The sequence below is a fragment of the Camelina sativa genome, chromosome 15, assembly GCF_030686135.1.
Source record: "Camelina sativa cultivar CO46 ecotype springtype chromosome 15, ASM3068613v1".
NCBI classification, from domain to species: Eukaryota; Viridiplantae; Streptophyta; class Magnoliopsida; order Brassicales; family Brassicaceae; genus Camelina; species Camelina sativa.
Genome location: NC_141894.1, coordinates 11,141,496 through 11,160,957, shown reverse-complemented (window position 1 = coordinate 11,160,957; position 19,462 = coordinate 11,141,496). Strand labels below are relative to the sequence as shown.

The 19,462-nt window shown below is 31.4% G+C and overlaps 1 protein-coding gene and 2 pseudogenes across 2 annotated transcripts; all 3 read left to right on the top strand.

The window, feature by feature from the left end:
- Window positions 1–333: 333 nt before the first annotated feature.
- On the top strand, window positions 334–1,738 carry LOC104748378 (putative F-box/kelch-repeat protein At3g20710 pseudogene; annotated as a pseudogene). The gene has a single exon (XR_015582775.1). The product of XR_015582775.1 is annotated as a putative F-box/kelch-repeat protein At3g20710 pseudogene (transcript).
- Window positions 1,739–9,047: 7,309 nt separating this feature from the next.
- Window positions 9,048–10,115, top strand: LOC104748377 (putative F-box protein At3g20705 pseudogene; annotated as a pseudogene).
- A 938-nt stretch (window positions 10,116–11,053) lies between these two features.
- On the top strand, window positions 11,054–12,160 carry LOC104748376 (putative F-box protein At3g20705). The gene has a single exon (XM_010470028.2). The coding sequence runs from the start codon at window positions 11,054–11,056 to the stop codon at window positions 12,158–12,160; it is 1,107 nt and encodes a 368-aa protein (XP_010468330.1).
- The last annotated feature ends 7,302 nt before the right edge of the window (window positions 12,161–19,462 follow it).

The window sequence follows — 19,462 nt, the reverse complement described above, 5'->3', positions numbered from 1 at the left end:
AATAAAACCAACTATTTTTGTTTATAAGCCTCAGTTGAATTAGTCACATCTTATGACAGTGTGATGGAATTTGTGTCACTATATAGTTCTCTTTGTCTTAACCAGATGTGTTAGATGAGTTTGTTTGACATAGAATGATGAGATCATGAGAATCATATATATTGATTTGAGAGGAAGAGGGGATAAGGTGAGAAATGTTATTGCCACAAATGTTTTAAAACATGGGCCTTATCTGTAATGCCTCTCATGGGCCTAAACTGTAATGCGTATAATGGGCCCAATAGATATGAACGTATAAGATGCGCCACCGTCTTACTTTTTAGGGTTCTTGTGTCTTCTACACCAAAATGGCAAAAACCTATCGAATGCCTTTTTTGGAAGATACCAGCAACCACAACGAAAAGAAACAGAGTTTTTTAATATTTAATAACCTAGATTTCTCTGTGCTAAATCGATCGACCCTTGTTTCCAACGACGATGATGATGTCAAATCTTCCAAAGGATTTGATGGAGGAGATTCTCTCTAGGGTTCCGTTTATAAACCTAAGAGCAGTGAGATCTACTTGCAAAATGTGGAACGATATATCCAAAACTAGGTTCTTTGTAAACAAGAACATCCACAAAGCAGCCGTGTCAGGGGAAAGAGAGTTTCTGATGGTCACGGAATTTGATGTTCACTTGGTCAGCGCCAATCTCCACTACACAAGTCAAAACAACGACCTTGATCTTTTTATAAAGCGTAAAGCTAAACTTAATAGCCGAGGCAAGGCAGCTGAAGCATTCCATAATTCTCAAGTTATTCAATGCAACGGTGTATTCTTATGTGTACGGGGACACATCCTTGTGGTTTGGAATCCGTATTGGGGACACAAAAAATGGATCTTACCAAGAGCTCCTTACGAGAGATTAGACGAGTATGCTCTCGGATACGACAAATCCAGCGGTAGCCACAAGATCTTGAGGCTTTTCGGTATTAACGTAACTTGCCTCGAAATCTACGATTTGAGCTCTAAGTCATGGAAGGTTCATCCTGATGGCACTCTTGAATGGGATAGGAAGGATATGAAAGATTGTGTGTCTTTGAAGGGAGATACTTACTGGTATGGTAGAGATAAAGAATCAGAAAAATATTGTTTGTTATGTTTTGATTTTACAAGAGAGATGTTTGGACCGTGTCTGCCTCTGCCCTTCGATGAAGGTCATGCGACTCTATCTGCGGTAAAAGAAGAAAAGCTTGCGGTGTTATTGCAGCTGTGGGATACAATGGATATTTGGGTTACGAACAATATTGAGCCTGCTGCGGTGTCGTGGAGCATCTTCTTAAAACTTGATATGAAACCAATTATACATTATCACAATAATTGCTATGGGTATGGGGATTTCTTCATTGACGAGGAAAAGAAAGTGGCAGTTGTTTTTGAGAAAGAAAGGTCACCGTGGGTTGGAACCATATATAAGAGAGCTCACATCACTGGAGAGAATGGTTATATCAAAAGTGTGGATCTCCGTGAATCTCCAAACACACTAGAGTTTCGCCGTCTATGCTCTTATGTTCCAAGTTCTATGAAAATCATGTAACAGATTCATAAAATTCAGTCCTTTTACATTTTCATTTTGATTGCATCTTCTTTGAACAAGATTTATCAGTAGATAAATATGAATTTGTTTCTCATTTCTTCGTCTTATGCAATATGGGTGAGAGAATTCATTTAATTTTACATTTTACAAAACAACTTAACGAGGACATTGGTCGAGCAAGTTACTCCCTCTGTCTGTTTAACAAAAACATGCATGAAAGAAGCTGATACCTAATGATATTTACTATTTAGATAGACAACAATGGACGAGCAAAAGTTATCAGTTTTCCGGTTGCAATCGAATTCTCAACCCATTAATGCGTTATAAACTTTACAGACTATATAACAAATGCTTAGAAACAGAGTTGATCCAAGCAATGATATCCCTTATTTTTCTTACATTCAGATTATTCATATTACCTTTTGTCTCTCTATTCACAGATTAAAAAATAAAACGCCATAGTACTCATGTTTTTTGTTCTGGAACTTATATAGAAAACTCATGTTTTGGGTGCACTCTTGTCCATCCCTTTATCAGATTCAGATGCATTAATTTCTTAATGGGGCTTAACTGGAACCTTTCTTGCCATAGCTCATGAGTCTTGACATATATATAAACAACATACAGAACTTAGTTTTTTAACGTTATAATAACAATTTACTAGTGCTATTCTATAAAACGTAGTACTGATCCTCATATATTGTGATCAACAGAACACATGATGAGCAAGTGTTTGAATAAGAAAAAGCGAACACACAATGGATCTTGACTTTGCAGCTAATACAATTACCATCATTTACTAAATCAGCTCCTCGTCATTGCTTCACTCACAAATACATCAGCTATTTCAACAAATTTCATCTTTAAAAACTTCTTTGCAAACAGGAGCTAGGGATGGGTCGATATTATATAAACCAATTCCAAACCGAAACCAAAAAAAATTGTTTTATAACTCGATCGGTTTTGTGCCAAATAAGACTAAATTCCAAGATGGTTTTTAAGATCTCAACACGTGTACTTCTATCGACGGTCAGTGACATCTAGTTCTATCACCCCGATACATGATCAACAAGTGCACAAAAGGATGGTGTGGTGGACGCTGCACGACATGAGGTGCTAAATCCATCACCTCCGCTTCGTTTTGGAGAAGAAAAAGAGCTTGGACATTCGTTATGCCATGGTGTAGGGCTTGATTTTGGATTTGTGCTATAATACAGAACAGGGCCGGCTCAAACTTTTCTTGCACCTTGTGCCAAATTTTTTTTTTCTCCTAATTTACAGGTCTTATTTGTAGATTTTCAGTATTTTAGGGGTTTTTCTGTCAAAATATGAAACATTGAAGAGCTTAAAAACCTTATATTTTTTTCCAAAATATTGTGACATGGTGCAAATGCACTTTGTGCACTGGGTCAGCGCCGGCACTGATACAGAAACACGAATCATTTGCACACTAAAAAAAAAATACAAAAACACGAATCTAAAAAAAGAACATGAATCTAAAAAACATACATGTCTACCATAAAATGTATACGGTAATATAATTCATGGACATACATGTCTACCACAAAATGTATACGGTAATATAAAATCATACCAATATTCATGTCTACCCATATGGGTTGTTCCTCCGCCGCCTGACCTTCCGCTTGCGCCGCCGGTTGACGTGCCGCTTGCGCCGCCGGTTGACGTGCCGCTTGCGCTGACTGATTCACAGGAACCGGATTCCTAACGAGTCCTGCGAGATGAACGTTAATGCCAGGACCGGTGATGTTTATCACCATGGGCGCACCACCGTTGCCTAGGTTGATCTCATGAGATCATTGCCATTGTACATTTTTTTTTCCTCTTAGAATAAGAAAGAACGAGATGCGGCTAAAAGAGACTCCTAGGTTTAGTTATCTCTAGTAGATATATATCGAAGGAGAGTAGTTCTAAATAAATTGGCCAACGTTTTATAACTACTATGTTTTGAACCTACGTAGGTTTATTAGATATATTTTAATGAAAATTATATATGATTAATTACGGTAATAAAATATTATTTTATAAAAAAAATATTAGTATTATCATTTTCATTGTCAAAATTTAAGGTAATTTTCATTGTTACTTTTATCGTCTGGTTCTTCACTATACTTTTTTCTTCTTCTTTCTCGTCAACTTCTTCACATTCTTCTACTGAAAATCCTCTTTTTAGACTACCACACAACTTGTTAACCCATCAAACTCCAAGAACAAAATTATTTCTTTTCTCATAAAATTTGTGAAATTCATGAAGAGCAGCATAGTTAACACATGCATCCAATTATTGATAATTTTATCTATATACTTATTTTGTTTTAGATCCACACGTTTAGAAGCTTCTCCAACCAAAATCCTTACTTGGTTTATAATATTTTAAAAACGTAATAAAATATATTAATAATAATTTATTTAATATAAATCATATGATATATAGAAATATGAGTACACTATAAGAACATATTAATTATAAATAAATAATATCAATTATGTTATATCATCAAATAATATCAACTGTATCATATTCTCAAATAACCGTAACCGTATATAACCGTAACCGCTTGAACCAGAACCGTATTTAAACGTAACCATTTAACCGTTTATTGAACGGTTATAGTTAAGGCTAAACAATATTTCTAACCATAACCGATGGTTAATAAACCATAACCGTGACAACCGTAACTCTGGTCTTGCCTATGTAGCTGATAAAACATGTGTGTTTGTTGTCCATCTTTCTTCTTTAAACTCCAAAATTTGACTCAAACATCAAATCAAGGTATTGCGATGTCAATCCTTCTTCTTTAGACCCAAAAATAAAAAATTAATGAAAGAATATCAACTCATCTACAAAATCATACACAAAATATGTTTTGTAGCTCATAAGAAAGAAAAAGCACAAACGTAGATAAATAAGATAATTTATGTTTTACATCAATACTTATAGTATTTTAAACTTTTAAAAAGTTTCGGAATACAAAATTTAAACCTCTTAAAAAGTTTCAATATTTATAATATTTTAAACTTTTAAAATTTAAAAATTATAATATTTAAAAACTTTTAAAAATTTCAATATTTATAATATTTAAACTTTTAAGAATTTTAAAAATTATAATATTTTTTTGAAAATTATAATATTATGCTAAAGATAAAGAATCAGAAGACTATTCTTACTTGCTCTCTTTTGATTTTACTATTCTATAAATTTCTAGCCAATGTGGGATATTGTACATAGTTTTTTTTTATTTCCATAAATTTAAAATTTTCCTTTTTCTAAAAAATTATGGAAATTTAGAAAATGTTAATGAATGACATGTCAAATCCTGATAGGTTGTTTAAAGTAATTCTTAATATATATAATTCTGCAAATTTCTAAAAATGTTAATTAGTGACATGTTGAATCTCTATTGGTTGTTTTAAAGCTTAGGTTTTAAAAACCTTTTAAATGTTAAGAAATTTTTAAAATTTAAAAATTATAATATTTTGAAACCTTTTTAAAGCTAAAACTTTTAGAAGTTTCATTATTTATAATATTTTAAACTTTTAAAAGGTTCGAATATAATATTTGAACCTTTTAAAAATTTACAATATTTATAATATTTTAACTACTAAATTTTTAAAATTATAATATTTAAAAACTTTTTAAAAGCTAAGAACTTTTAATTTTTTCAATATTTATAATATTAAAATTTTAAAAAATTTAAATATTATAATATTTTTTTGAAACTTTTTAAAGTTTTAGTTTGATCAAATAAAAAACCGGATCAAACCGAATAAAACTTTTAAACTTGGACGCATGATAAATAAAGCTTTCTTGCTCATTCGTTGTTGGAAGCATATTAATTTTATTTATACTTGTTTGAACCATTGTCTAAAAATTTTCTAGCCAATGTGGGATGTTGTACATAGTTTTTTTATTTCCATAAATTTAAAATTTTCCTTTTTCTGAAAAATACTGGAAATTTAAAAAATATTAATGAATGACATGTCAAATCCTGATAGGTTGTTTAAAAATAATTCTTAATATATAAAATTCTGCAAATTTTTAAAAATGTTAATTAGTGATATGCTGAATCCCTATTGATTGTTTTAAAGCTTAGTTAGACAGCTTTAGAAGCTTATAGCTCCTACTTTTATTTAGTATTTATTTGATTTATTTTGGTAAAAATTATATATAATTAATGACAATTATAAAATATTAGCTTATATAAAATTTTAAATTACAATTGATTGGTAAAAATTTTACTTTCTAAAAATATAAAAGTCAATTATGTTAAAAACTTTACCTAACATATCCTAAACCGTTTCTTTGACTATCAGACAAACAAAACATTTTTATAATCATGAATTAATGTTTTCTCATATTTAATTGACCACCACCAACTATATCATATTCATTGTCAAATTTTCATGATAAATGTCAACGTTACTTTTACCGTCCGGTTATTCATTATACTCTTCTTCTTCCTCTTCCTCATCAGCTTCCTCACATTCTTCCATTGAATAATCATTTAAAACCTTTTTTAGACTACCACACAACTTGTTAACCCATCAAACTCTAATACCAAAATCATTGTCTCTTGTCTCATAAAATTTTTGCAATTTTACGGACCAGCTTAGTCACTACATGCACTCAATTATTGATACTTTCACCTGTATACTTACTCGGTTTTAGATCCACATGTATTGAAACTTTTCAAACCAAAATCCTTAATACTACAAAATTGCAAATTACTTGTAGAGAAAGTAATATGAACACATGTATAGCAAATAAAACAAGTGTGCTTGTCATCGATCCTTCTTCTTTAAACCTCAAAATTAACTCAAATAACATCAAATCAAGATCTTGTGATGTCAATCCTTCTTTCTTTGACCCAAAATTTAATTTTACAGAAAAATATTAAATCATTTATAAAGTCATACATAAAAACATGTTTTAAATTTTTGAAAGTTAAATATTAATAATACTTAAACTTCTTATAGAGTTTAAATATTTATAATATTTTAAACTTTCTATGAATGTATTTATAATATTTTTAAACATCCTATAAAGTTTAAATATTTATAATATTTGAACTTTTTAAAAAGTTTAATAATTATAACAATTTAAACTTTTTAAATTTTTAAATTTGGACGCCTGATAAATCAAACTTCATGCTCATTCATAGTTGGAAGCATATTATTCTTATTTATAATGGTTCTCAGTCATTGTCTAAAATTTTCTAGCCGATTTGGGACGTTGTAAATACACTTATTTAGAAGTATTTTAATAAAGAAATTTAACATAATTTCAAAAATGTTAAATATTGAGTTGTATGATCGCGATTTGTCATTTAAAAAATATTTTAAGATAGAAAATTCTAAAAATTTAAAAAATTGTTAATTAGTGGCATGTCGAATTCCAATTGGATGTTTTAAATCCTAGGTGGATAGCCTTAGGAGCTTATAGCTTCTACTTTTATTTAGTATAGATGTTATTAGTGAAATATCTAATTCTTATTAGTTTTTTAAAATCCTATATGGAAACCTTTAGGAGTTTATAGCTTCAACTTTTTATTAGTATAGATATAATATTTTAAAATTTCTATGGAGGTTAAGTAATTGTAATATTTTTAAAAATTATGAAGTTTTAATATTTATAACATTTTAAACTTTTAAAATTTATAAATTATAATTTTTTCAAAACCTTTTAAATGATAAGAAATTTTTAAAATTTAAAAAATATAATATTTTGAAACCTTTTAAAAGCTAAGACTTTTAGAAGTTTCAATATTTATAATATTTTAAACTTTTAAAATTTAAAAATTATAATATTTAAAAACTTTTTAAAAGCTAAGAACTCTTAAAAGTTTCAGTATTTATAATATTTAAACTTTTTAAATTTTTAAATATTATAATATTTTTTTAAACTTTTTAAAGTTTTAATTTGATCAAATAAAAAACCGGATCAAACCGAATAAAACTTTTAAACTTGGACGCCTGATAAATCAAGTTTTCCTGCTCATTCGTTGTTGGAAGCATATCAATCTTATTTATACTGGTTCTGAACCATTGTCTAAAAATTTTCTACCCGATGTGGGATATTGTACATTGTTCTTTTATTTCTATAAATTTAAAATTTTCCTTTTTCTAAAAAATTCTGGAAAATTAAAAAATGTTAATGAATGACATGTCAAATCATGATAGGTTGTTTAAAATAATTCTTAATATAGAAAATTCTGTAAATTATATAAAATGTTAATGAGTGACGTGTCGAATCCTGATAGCTTGTTTTAAATCCTATGTGGACAGTCTTAGGAGCTTATAGCTCCTACTTTTATTTAGTATAATTTTAACCCGAGGTACACCATGACAGATTATTTGTAACTAAAAAGTGTTAAACTATATTTATTTGTAAATTTTGTTTGTTTAGATTAGTTTTTAAGAGTGTATAATTGTATTTTGATTGTTAATTTTATTATTTAATCTGCGACATACTACAAAACAATTTGATTTTTTACCTAATATTACTTTAATCAACTTAATTAGATTTGTGTATTATACTTATATTGATAGTGCTAACAAAATAATGAAATGATCTTTTACCCGTGTAACACCAATTTAATGAAATTTAACTTTTTAAAAGTTGAAATTCTTTAAAATAAATAACTGAAGTAAACCATCTTTGACTGTCTTATAAATCAAATTCAGTGCTCATTTGTGTTCATAATCATTTGTTTCTTTTAGAGTATGAATCAGAACCATTGCCCTATATTTCCAATCAATATGAGACATTGCATATTATTCATCGATTGAGTAATATATGTCCGTCTTAAAAAAAAAATTAATCACATATATCATATGCAGAAAAATTACAAAATTTATTAAGTAAATATATTGTATAATAATTTAAAATAATTTAAATATAAGATCAAATAAAAGTGAATAGAAAATCATATATTTATATTTGAATTAGATAAAAAGATTTACAGGAATTAGATAAAAACTAGAATTTGTTTTTCAAGAATCTTCTACGTAATTAAGTATAATTAAAAGGATAGATTGTCAAATATAAATATGTATAGTTTTAAAATGTTAATATAGAAGATTAGTAGCCCTTTTACTGTTTTGTTTTCCTCTCCGTTATATACACTGTATGCCATAATGTTTCAAAAGCCCGTACGTAGTATATATGGCATAATCGGGAAACATAATTAGGGTTTTGTTTATTGAACTAGTGGTTTTGCAACTTAGCATTTAGAAAATTAGGGGTTTTGCAAGGTTAAAAAGCTTTTTGCGTATAAGTATTTCATAAGTTTATTAAAAAAGATGGGGTTTGTGTCTTCAGTAACAATCTATCAACAGCCTCTCCGGAAGAAGTCAGCAACAAGAAAGGACAAAGAAAAAGAGATTTTAAAAACTTTGTCTGCTACGTCGTCATCCTTGCTTGAAACATGAAACGGCGACGTACGATGATGATGATGTCCAGTCTTCCATGTGATTTGGTGGAAGAGATTCTCTCTAGGGTTCCCTTAACATCACTACAAGCAGTGAGATCTACTTGCAAAATGTGGAACGCTTTAACCAAAGATCAGAGCTTTGCAAACAAGCGGGGGAAGGAGTTTTTGATGATAATGAATCACAGAGTCTATTTGATTGGCGTCAATCTCCATGGAACTCACAACAACACTGTTCTTGACCTAAAGAATAATGGTAAACTTGTTTGCCGAGATAAAACAGCTCAGGAATCAATCTATGTATCTCAAGTCTTTCACTGCAATGGTTTATTGTTATGCGTATCAGCAAAACCTAATGTTGATACTAGGCTTGTGGTGTGTAACCCGTATTTGGGGTATTCAAAACGGATCACTCCCAGATTTAGTTACGGGGGATTTGACAAATTTGCTCTCGGATACGACAAATCCTGCCGTAGCTACAAAATCTTGAGGCTTTTCGGTTTCGATAATAAACTCGAAATCTACAATTTGAGGTCTAATTTATGGATGGTTCCCAATGCCACTCTTGAATGGGATATAGACTATATGCAACCTGGCGTGTCTTCCAAGGGAAATACATACTGGTGCGCTAAAGATAAGGGATCAAAAGATCATTACTTATTCTGTTTTGATTTTACAAAAGAGAGGTTTGGACCGCGTCTGCCTCTGCCCTTCAACGGAGCTTATGTGTCTCTATCTGTGTTTAAAGAAGATCACCTTGCGGTGTTATTACAGCTGCCGGATAAACCTGAGATGGAGATTTGGGTTACGAATAAGATTGAGCCAGATGCGGTGTCGTGGAGAAACTTCTTAAGAGTTGGAATGAAACCTTGTGTTCGGTCTTGCAACTTCTTGATTGACAAGGAAAATAAATTCGCAGTTGTTTTTGATAACGACAAGGAAAAGGGGTTTAAAACCATTTACAACATAGCTTATGTCATTGGAGAGGATGGTTATTACACAAGAGTGGATCTCCGTGAATCTCCAAACACACCACTTTGCCGTCTTGTGTGTTCTTATGTTCCAAGTTGTGTGCAAGTCAAGTAAACCAGATTTATGAATTAATTAGTCCCTTTTACATTTTTATTTTTGCTTTTTGAACAAGATTAGTCAGCATGAATTCATTTGTTTCCCATCTCTTCTATGCATTATGATAATAATTTTTAGTTAATTTGATTTTTTACTACTTAGAGGGACAACAATGGACGAGCAAGAGCTATCAGTTTTCGGGTTGCAATCAAATTCTCAACGTAATTGTTTTACTTTTGTTAACCCATTGCTAAATAATCTACGTAGACTATAACAAATGCTTAGAAAGAGAGCTGATCCAAGCAATGAAATCCCTTGTGTTTTCTTAATTACAGTAAGATTATCCAAACTCTCTCTCTCTCTCTCTCCTCTATCCACGAATGAAAAAAGAGCCAGACTCATGTTTGTTTGTTCTGACATATATATATACTGATTATACACAACACACAGCTTCTAATTTTCTACATTATAGTAAAATTGCTAGTGTTAATCTGTTAGACCTATCTAGTCATGATCTTCATGTTGTGATAAGAAAGAGTACTGTGAGTGAATCGGAGAAGCGAACATACGATGGATATGTTCTTGACTTTGCACCTAAACACAAGTGCCATCATTACCAACGCCATAACAAATCAGCTCCTCATCATTGCTTCACTCACCTAATTGGACATCACAACCAAATGAAGGTAAAGAAGGATTGATCTTTAGTACTTCTTTGATAACATGAGGGATAGGTATATAAACCGACCCAAACCGAAACCAAAAATTTGTTTAATAGACAAGGATCGTTATTGGAGTGGTTCAGACGCTAATTAAAATTTAGGGTTTCTTTGTCTTTAGTAACAATCTATCGAGAACCTCTCTCCAAGGAGAAATTAGCAGCCACAGAGGAAAAAGAAAAACTGACCTAACTTTTATCTGTTCTACACCGATCATCCTTGTTTGAAACGGCGACAATGATGATTTCCAACCTTCCAGATGATTTGGTAGAGGAGATTCTCTCTAGGGTTCCGTTGACATCTACGAGAGCAATGAGGTCTACTTGCAAAAAGTGGAACGCTTTAACCAAAGATCAAAGCTTTACAGATAAGCACATCCGCATGAATGTTGTAGCCGTATCAGGAGAACGAGAGTTTCTGATGATCAAGAATTATAAGGCTTATTTGATTGGCGTCAATCTCCACCTCCATGATATTGAAAACAACAATGTTGATCTATCTATAAAGTGTAAAGGTAAACTTATTAGCCTGGACAACTTAGATGACGTGGTCACCGTCTCTCACTGCAACGGTTTATTGCTATGCTCATCACCAAGAAACATGGATCGTAGGCTTGTGATTTGGAACCCGTATTGTGGGAAACCAAAGTGGATCAAACTTAGAACTAATTACACGACAGTCGACAGGTTCGCTCTCGGATACGACAAATCCTGCGGTAGCCACAAAATATTGAGGCTTTTAAGTAGTAAACTAAGTGACTACGAAATCTACCATTTGAGCTCTGATTCATGGATGGTTCCTAGTGTCACTCTTAATGAATGGGATATGGTGTACATGCAATCATGCGTGTCTTTAAAGGGAAATACTTACTGGTGTGCAAAAGACAAGACATCACTCAGTTATTACTTACTTTGTTTCGATTTTACAAGAGAGAGATTTGGGCCGCGTCTGCCTTTGCCTTTTATTAGAGAAGGGTCTCTACATGTGGTTAGCGAGGAGAAGCTTGCGATGTTATTACAGCGAACGGATACATTTGAGTATGAGATTTGGGTTACGGATAAGATGGAGCCCGATGCAGTGTTATGGAGCAAGTTCTTAAAACTCGATAAGCGACCACATATTTATCTGACTCGAGATCTCTTGATTGACGACGAAAAGAAAGTGGCAGTGCTTTTTTATAAAGATTGGAAAAAGATGATGAAATCCTATTGTAGCGAAGCTTACATCATTGGAGAGAAAGGTTATGTAAGAAGAGTGGATTTCGGTGAATTACCAAACTCACTACATTGTCCCATTGGTATGCTGATGATCTCTTATGTTCCAAGTTCTGTGCAAATCAACTAAACCAGAATTGTGAATTAGTCTCCTTGCTTTCATCTTCTTTTATGATTATTTTGTTTCTCATTTCTTCTACGCAATTCATTTATTATGAAGATTTTAAGTTATTGATCGAATTTCTTACAAAAGAAAAGAGAGAGACAGACAACAACAGAGTGACGAGTATATAAACCGACTCAAACCGAAATCAAACTTTTGTTAATATAACTCGATCGGTTTTGTAACACTTGAGCGAGTGTAAAAGTTCACACGTGGGAGAATTTCTTTATCTAAACAGCCTTAGACCATCTCCACAATGGTTAGAATTCCATGATGGATTCAACATTTTTTCAAGGATAATTTCAAGAGCTTGGGCATTATATTGACTATTGAGTGAGTGTTGCAGGGTGAGGTTTGAGGCTTTGAGCATTGTATAATTTCCTTATTATAATAATATAGTATAATTTCTTTATTATAATGATATTGTATAATTTCCTTATAATAACATTTTTAAGAAAATATTTTTAAATGTGTTTTCTTTTTTTGACATATGTTGAAATCTAATCGATGGACATGACATGTGTTGCGATTGTGTCAGTTAGCAAATTTGAAAACGAAGTTTTATATGATAAGATATCCATATATATTAAGTATTTTCGAGTAATTTTAGATATTTGTAGATATATTTGAAGGTATAAAATAACTAATATTTTATTTGATTTTTGGGTATTTTAAGGTAAATTTAGAACTACAGTAAAACCTCTATAAATTAATTAAACTATAAATTTATAAATTTTGTTTGTCCCGAGTTAGAACAGTGTAAAAAATAACAAAGTTCGGTAAAATGATAAGATAATAAGATAATAATATTTTTGAAATCCCCATATAAAATATGGTCCTAATAATATCATAAATTAGTAATCATGTAAATTTATATGATAATGTTTGCTTTAAAATTTAAATTTTTTCCTATAGCTCATATCTATAAAAAAATGTTATTTTCTATTTTTAAGCTGTAATGATATAAAATACGCTAATAACATGTCATAAAAATAACTAATTATTGAAAAAGTTCTCAATTTCTAGATATCCATCATTTGATTATTTTGATAGCTTTATAGACTATTAAAATATAACAATTGTATTCTTATTCATAAATATAAATTTATATATGTCATGTGTATAAGTGAATTTGTTTATAGTATTTGTAATTTAATGTCAATAATGTCTTCTAAGTATTACAAATTAAATTCTAAAACCACAAAATTTATAACACTCAAAACTTTAATCTTATTTTGCTAAAATTATTTAAATTCATAAATTTTAAAAACTTATATAATTCATAAATAAATAAAATGTCATGTCCCAACATGTACATAGCCCATCTGTAAAAAAAACATAATTCGATAAAATTTTAATGTCAATTTGTTTTGAGAACATTCGTATGCTTAATTAGAAATCAACACACAGTAGATAAAAAAAATTAGATGAAAAAGCATGTTCTCCATTTGTACCAAAAGTCTATTTGTTCTACAATATCAACTCGTGAAAAATGCATCACACGATTTTTAACCGGGAATGAAGTCATAAAAAAAAACTTGGATTAATGGCTAAAGTTGTTGCATCTTGTGCTTGTGTGGCTTAGTTTTCTTTCAACTGTAATTTTACCAAATCTTTTTTTTTTTTTTGAACAAAGCAATTTTACCAAATCAAACAGTCAAAATTGTTAATATATAGAAATCACTTGATAACCTTACAAAGTAATTCATTTAAGTGGGTAAGCCTTCTTTTCATTTCTTGTTTACCCACTCTAATTCCTATGGCTGTTTTATTTATTTTTGGTCATAGCTATTACTTGGTTTTTACCCCTAAAATTTTGTACTAAACATTGTTCCTTTTGGTATTATAATTCACATTTTATCAAAAAATAAAAAATGAAATATAAATGATTGAATTATTTAAGAAAATAATAATTAGGGTTCCTCTCTTCAATTAGGGTTCCTACGATCAGAAATCTTCAATCAATATTTTTCCGTGAAAAAATAGCTCTCACCGATTCGCCGCCGTGAAGGTTCCACACGGGGGTTCGCCATTCTCACATTCATACGCGTCATATTCCCATCAGGTTTTGTTTTTGTTAATCGGTTTCTTCTATTTTGATTCTGCGTATTTGAAATTGGGGTTTCCAAGAGTCGAACGAGATTTTCATAAAAATTTGAGATATTTCAATTTACTACCCTAGGGTGGAACGGGTTCTATACTATACGAGTCAATTAATTTCAAAGATTTAAAGCTTGAATTTGGCGATTTAGGATTTTTCGTTTAATTATTTTTAAAGAAGATAACATGAACATGATTTCGTACTTTTCCTATATACATGTTGCTTCTTTAGTGATTCTAATAACATAATTCATGTATGTTACACAGGGTTTTATAAAAATGGCAGATAGACTGAAGCGGATTGTTGTAGTGAACGAAGATTTATGCAAACCAGATAAGTGTCGTCTAGAGTGCAAGGGAAAATATCCATTAGTAGGTGTATTTTTCCTCAATTTCTACAGCCTTTACATTTTTCTAGTGACTACTCTTGTAGAGTGTGATGTGATGTGATTGTATTTGCTTCAAGAGAAACGTTGTGTTGAGCTGACTCCTGCTTCCAAGGCCTCTATCATCTCAGAGGAGCTCTGTGTGGGTTGTGGTATTTACGTGAAGGTATAAATCCAAACCGACATAAAATTTCGTTCAATTGTAAAATCTAAACTCTAACCACTCTTTTGTAAAGCCAAGCAAATATATAATTTTGTTTAATTATTAAATCTAAACTCTAAACATTCTTTTATAAACCTAAACCAACATAGTATAACTTTTTAATTATAAAGTTTAAATCTCAACTTCTTTTATAAACCCAAACCATATAATTTTCTTAATAAAAATATATAAAATTTGTTTCCTTAATTTTTTTTGTTTTTTAATTTTAATTTTGATTTAATTTTAAAATATGATATGACATGATATATTTTTGTATTTTGATTGGTTGATTAAGAGGAGCTGAATATATTTTTTACAGCTAAACCGTACAAAGATCCGTATGATCATACCGGATAATTTATTTAAGTTAATTTCAAGTGGTGATTAATTTGATCTGGTTAGGCACAACAATAAAAAATAAATTGATCTGGTTAGGCACAATCCACAAGATCAGTCTTTCAGATGATTTGGTTAGGAGATTCTCTTTAGGGAGACAACAACAAAAGGGTGACGAGTATATAAACCGACCTAAACCGAAATTAAAAAATTTGTATTTATTTTTCGATCGGTTTTGTAACACTTGTGGGAAGCTAAAATTCATACGTGTGCGAATTTCTTATCTGAACGACCTTAGGGCATGTGCATCAGCATATAAATGAAGTGTCCTTCAGTAATTAAATCTCAAATTTAAATAGAAATTGACAATATAACGAAGGTACGTTTTTATAATTGGGACGTATTTTTTCTCGTCCGTCTTCACACGTGTCCTTTTGTAATTTGTTGTTGCTTTATTGGAAGGGTGAAGCAAAAAAACCGAAGAGTCGAAATCATTTATTTCTGTCCGAGTCTTTCTCTTCACTCTCTCTCTCTCATACGGCGATTTGTTTGCTCCAGCCGATCTGAAATTTCACCAACAAAATCTCCTCATGCTTTTATCTTTGATGTTTGTATGGTTTATGTTTTTTATCTTTCATGTTTTAATTGTATTTTTTGTTTTTTTTCAAGTTTTTGTAAGTTTGTAATTTTCTTATGTTTTTAATGTCAATGTTATATGTTTTATTTAAATTAAAACTTTAATATGTTTTTATATAGGGCAATTGACAAAAATAGCACATTTTTAAGTTTTTCTTCCATAATTAGCATATGTTTTTAAATGTTCCAAAACTAGCACACATTTATATATCATCAATTTTGGAAAAAATTAAATTATCAATAAATTAAAGTTTATGTCGTTTCCTCTCTGCTTACACCGACACGATTCATCCCTTACCCAGATTTCAATATGAACACCACCCACAAATCGGTAACTAGACACGAAGAGCAAAAATATATGTGTTATTCTCAGGCACAATCGAATCGAGACGGCTCCGCGTTTGAATCGAGACGTCTCCGTGTTTGAATCGAGACGTCTCCGCGTTTGAATCGAGACGTCTCCGCGTTTGAGCAGCTGGGCGTTAGCTTTTTTCTCTCTCTCTCTCTCTCTCTCTCTCTCTCTATCAAATTGTTGAATTCACTTTTTTGAACTGGTTAGACTTGATTATCGTCTTGTATCATGTGCAGCATCTTAGTCTTGGCTTTTATGAATCATCAACTACGATTTTTCTCTCTGTTTACACTGTCATTGATTATCACTGAATTGTGAAATTCTTCTAAGAATGGAATTTTATTTGTTTTCTTAGTTCGCAGTCCAAAGCAGAGAAGAAGATCCTTATAGTTGAGGAACTTGAGCGGGAGAAGAAGAAGAAGGAAGAGAAGGTTTGACTTCTGATTTTTTACAAAAAATTTCTTGGTTACAGCTTATTTAACACTTACAATCTCATAGACTATTGTGGTTTAGATTGTGTTCAGTCAAGGGAGTGCTTAGATTGTGTTCAAAGGTAACTGCGAATCTGTGGGATTTAACTCTTACGGGAGGTTCATTAGGAGGATCAACAACTGTTGCAGCAAAAAAATGTACGATGTCACTTGGTCGTGATACTGGTGAAATTCAGGAAGGATTACACGAAATTCAGGAAGGATTCTTAGAACTTCATGATGACCTTCATAACAAATTTAGATTTCAGGATGACTTACATAAAAATTCTGGATATTGGTAAACACTAGGGTAACACATAAATGATACCATTACCCTTTACTAATGGAGTTTTCTTTCTATGTTTCACATTTTTTTTAGTAATGCTGAGTTTTTTTGTTGAACTTTTCTTTGTTTCATGAATTCAAATTTATTTTCATAAAATCATTATTTATAGATGGTTCCTTGATAGATTGTAGTTACCTTCTCATGTTCTTGTAACTTGGGAAACCAACAACATCTATCATTACTACAGAACGTTTAAACTTTTGTTGATAACCCAGTTATATTACACTATGGAACCTATTTTTATGCACAATAAAATATTTAGGAAGGATATCTCGTATTTTAGTAAGACCTTCATAAAATTAAAATAAAACATCATGCTAGATATTCTTATTTTCTACCTTTGTTGTAAAACACCAATATGTGCACCAAATCAAATTATTATACATCATTAATGGAGTAATATGTGAATGTGATACAATAAGGCACAAAACACATATAAAGAAATTTAAAAACACATTTTAAAAATATTTAGGAAGGATTCACTAGCTTTTAGGAAGGCATTCTTGAAATTTAGGAAGGCATTCCATAATGACCTTAACTTTTACGAAGGTCTTCCTAATTGTCTGAAACCAACATCTATTTGAACATTTTCTTCAGGTGTGGGTTCACCACTGTAAAATATCAAAATGTTCAATTTTCTTGTTGTCAAGTGTATTAAAGTACCTGCACTCACACAACAAATGACAAGCATATCAAGACATATCGACAAGCATATGAGAAAATCAAATATAGGTACATACAATGCAGCTCCTTGAAAGTGGACGCACTTACCTTTTTCTTAGTGCAACATGAAATTTGAGTTCCTTATCTGTCACATAAATCAAGAATCAACCTGATTTTTATGCACAATAAACACAGTTGAGCAATGCTTAGCATCTAATCAAGAGAGACAGAGAGAGAGAGATGTATCAGTTTTCACAAGTATGATCAAAGTCAACAGAATAGTGTCTTACTCAATGTTCCATCATAATTATCAAATACAAACTTTATAGGCGCTCATATCAGAGAGCCTCATATGCGCTCATACAAACCTCATAGGCGCTCATACAAACCTCATAGGCGCTCAAATCTTTTCAGGAAAGCCTTCACGAATATGAATTATGTACCAATATGAATTTCAGGAAAGCCAATATGAATTTCATGAAAGCCTTCATGAAGCGTCACTTCCAATAATCGTGATTGTGTTTTGCAATGGAACAGAGCGTCACTTCCAATAATCAGTTCCTCGATGCTCCATCGTAAGGGTCACAAAGATTGAAAACGTAATTAAATTTATCCCTCTCAATTCTGAAACTTTAAACCATAACAATTCCAACAAAACAGAGAGCTTAATACACATATAGATATAACAATCCAACAAAACAGAGAGCTTAATACACATAAATTATGAATCCCAGAATCATAGATTAGAGGGTTTGGTGGTCCGTACAGTCCCACTATAGCAATGAAGGTCACCTTCGCTGAGTCCATTTTCACGGTAGTGGCGGTGGGAATTCGCAGGGCTGAAACGACGGTGGCGGTGGCAGAGGAAAAAAGAGGAGGTTTGACGATGAGGTCGGAAGATGAGATCTCAACGTGGATCTAATGGAGCTGGAGAAGCTTCAGTCGTCGATCGATTTGGCAAGTAATTGAAGCTTTAGTCGATTGTTTTGGCACTTAATTGAAAAGATATGAGATCAGAAATGAAGATCTCAGATCAGAATCTTCATCACAAGCTTGGTCAGAGCTATGACTCTAAAATTGTTGAGGACGAAGGCAAAGTAAAAGCCCAGAAATAATAATAATTGTATAATTAATAAAGCCCAGAAATAATAATATTTCTCTCTATTAATTACTCAGTATTAAGAAATGCTAGTTTTGGAACATTCTAGCGTGTGTGCTAGTTTTGGAACAAAAACACAAATATGTGCCATTTTAGGGTATTTCTCTTTTATATATTTATTTAAATAATTAATTTTTGGGCAATTGACAAAAATAGCACCATTTTAAGTTTTTCTTCCACAGTTAGCACATATTATTAAATGTTCCAAAATTAGCACAAAATTATATATAAAAAATCAATTGTTTTTCTTCACAAAATAGCTTCTCCTTTCTCTTCATTCTTCTCCGACGCTTTATCTCCGCCGGAATCATCCACATATAAACTCTGACGTTTCACCTCCACGCCGAATCAATCCGACGAGTCTCCAATAAGATTATTATTGCGAGTCTCTATTTTCAGGTAGAGTCGAAGAAGCGATGGATCTCGCGACGATGAACACAGAAATCGATGAGAGTAAGGAGAAACATGTAGTATCGGCGGCGTAGATCCAGAAAAAAAGCTGACAGGAGTGGTGGTGGTGGTGAGAGCGGAGAAGAGCATGATGATTCAAGTGAAGAAGATTATGGATTATCTCTTTCTCAACGCTACATATCCGATTCACCACCGAAGAACTTTGGTT

Bases quoted from the DNA above. Each gene is read 5' to 3' on its own strand.
- LOC104748376 (XM_010470028.2), top strand. From the start codon at position 11,054: ATGATGATTTCCAACCTTCCAGATGATTTGGTAGAGGAGATTCTCTCT.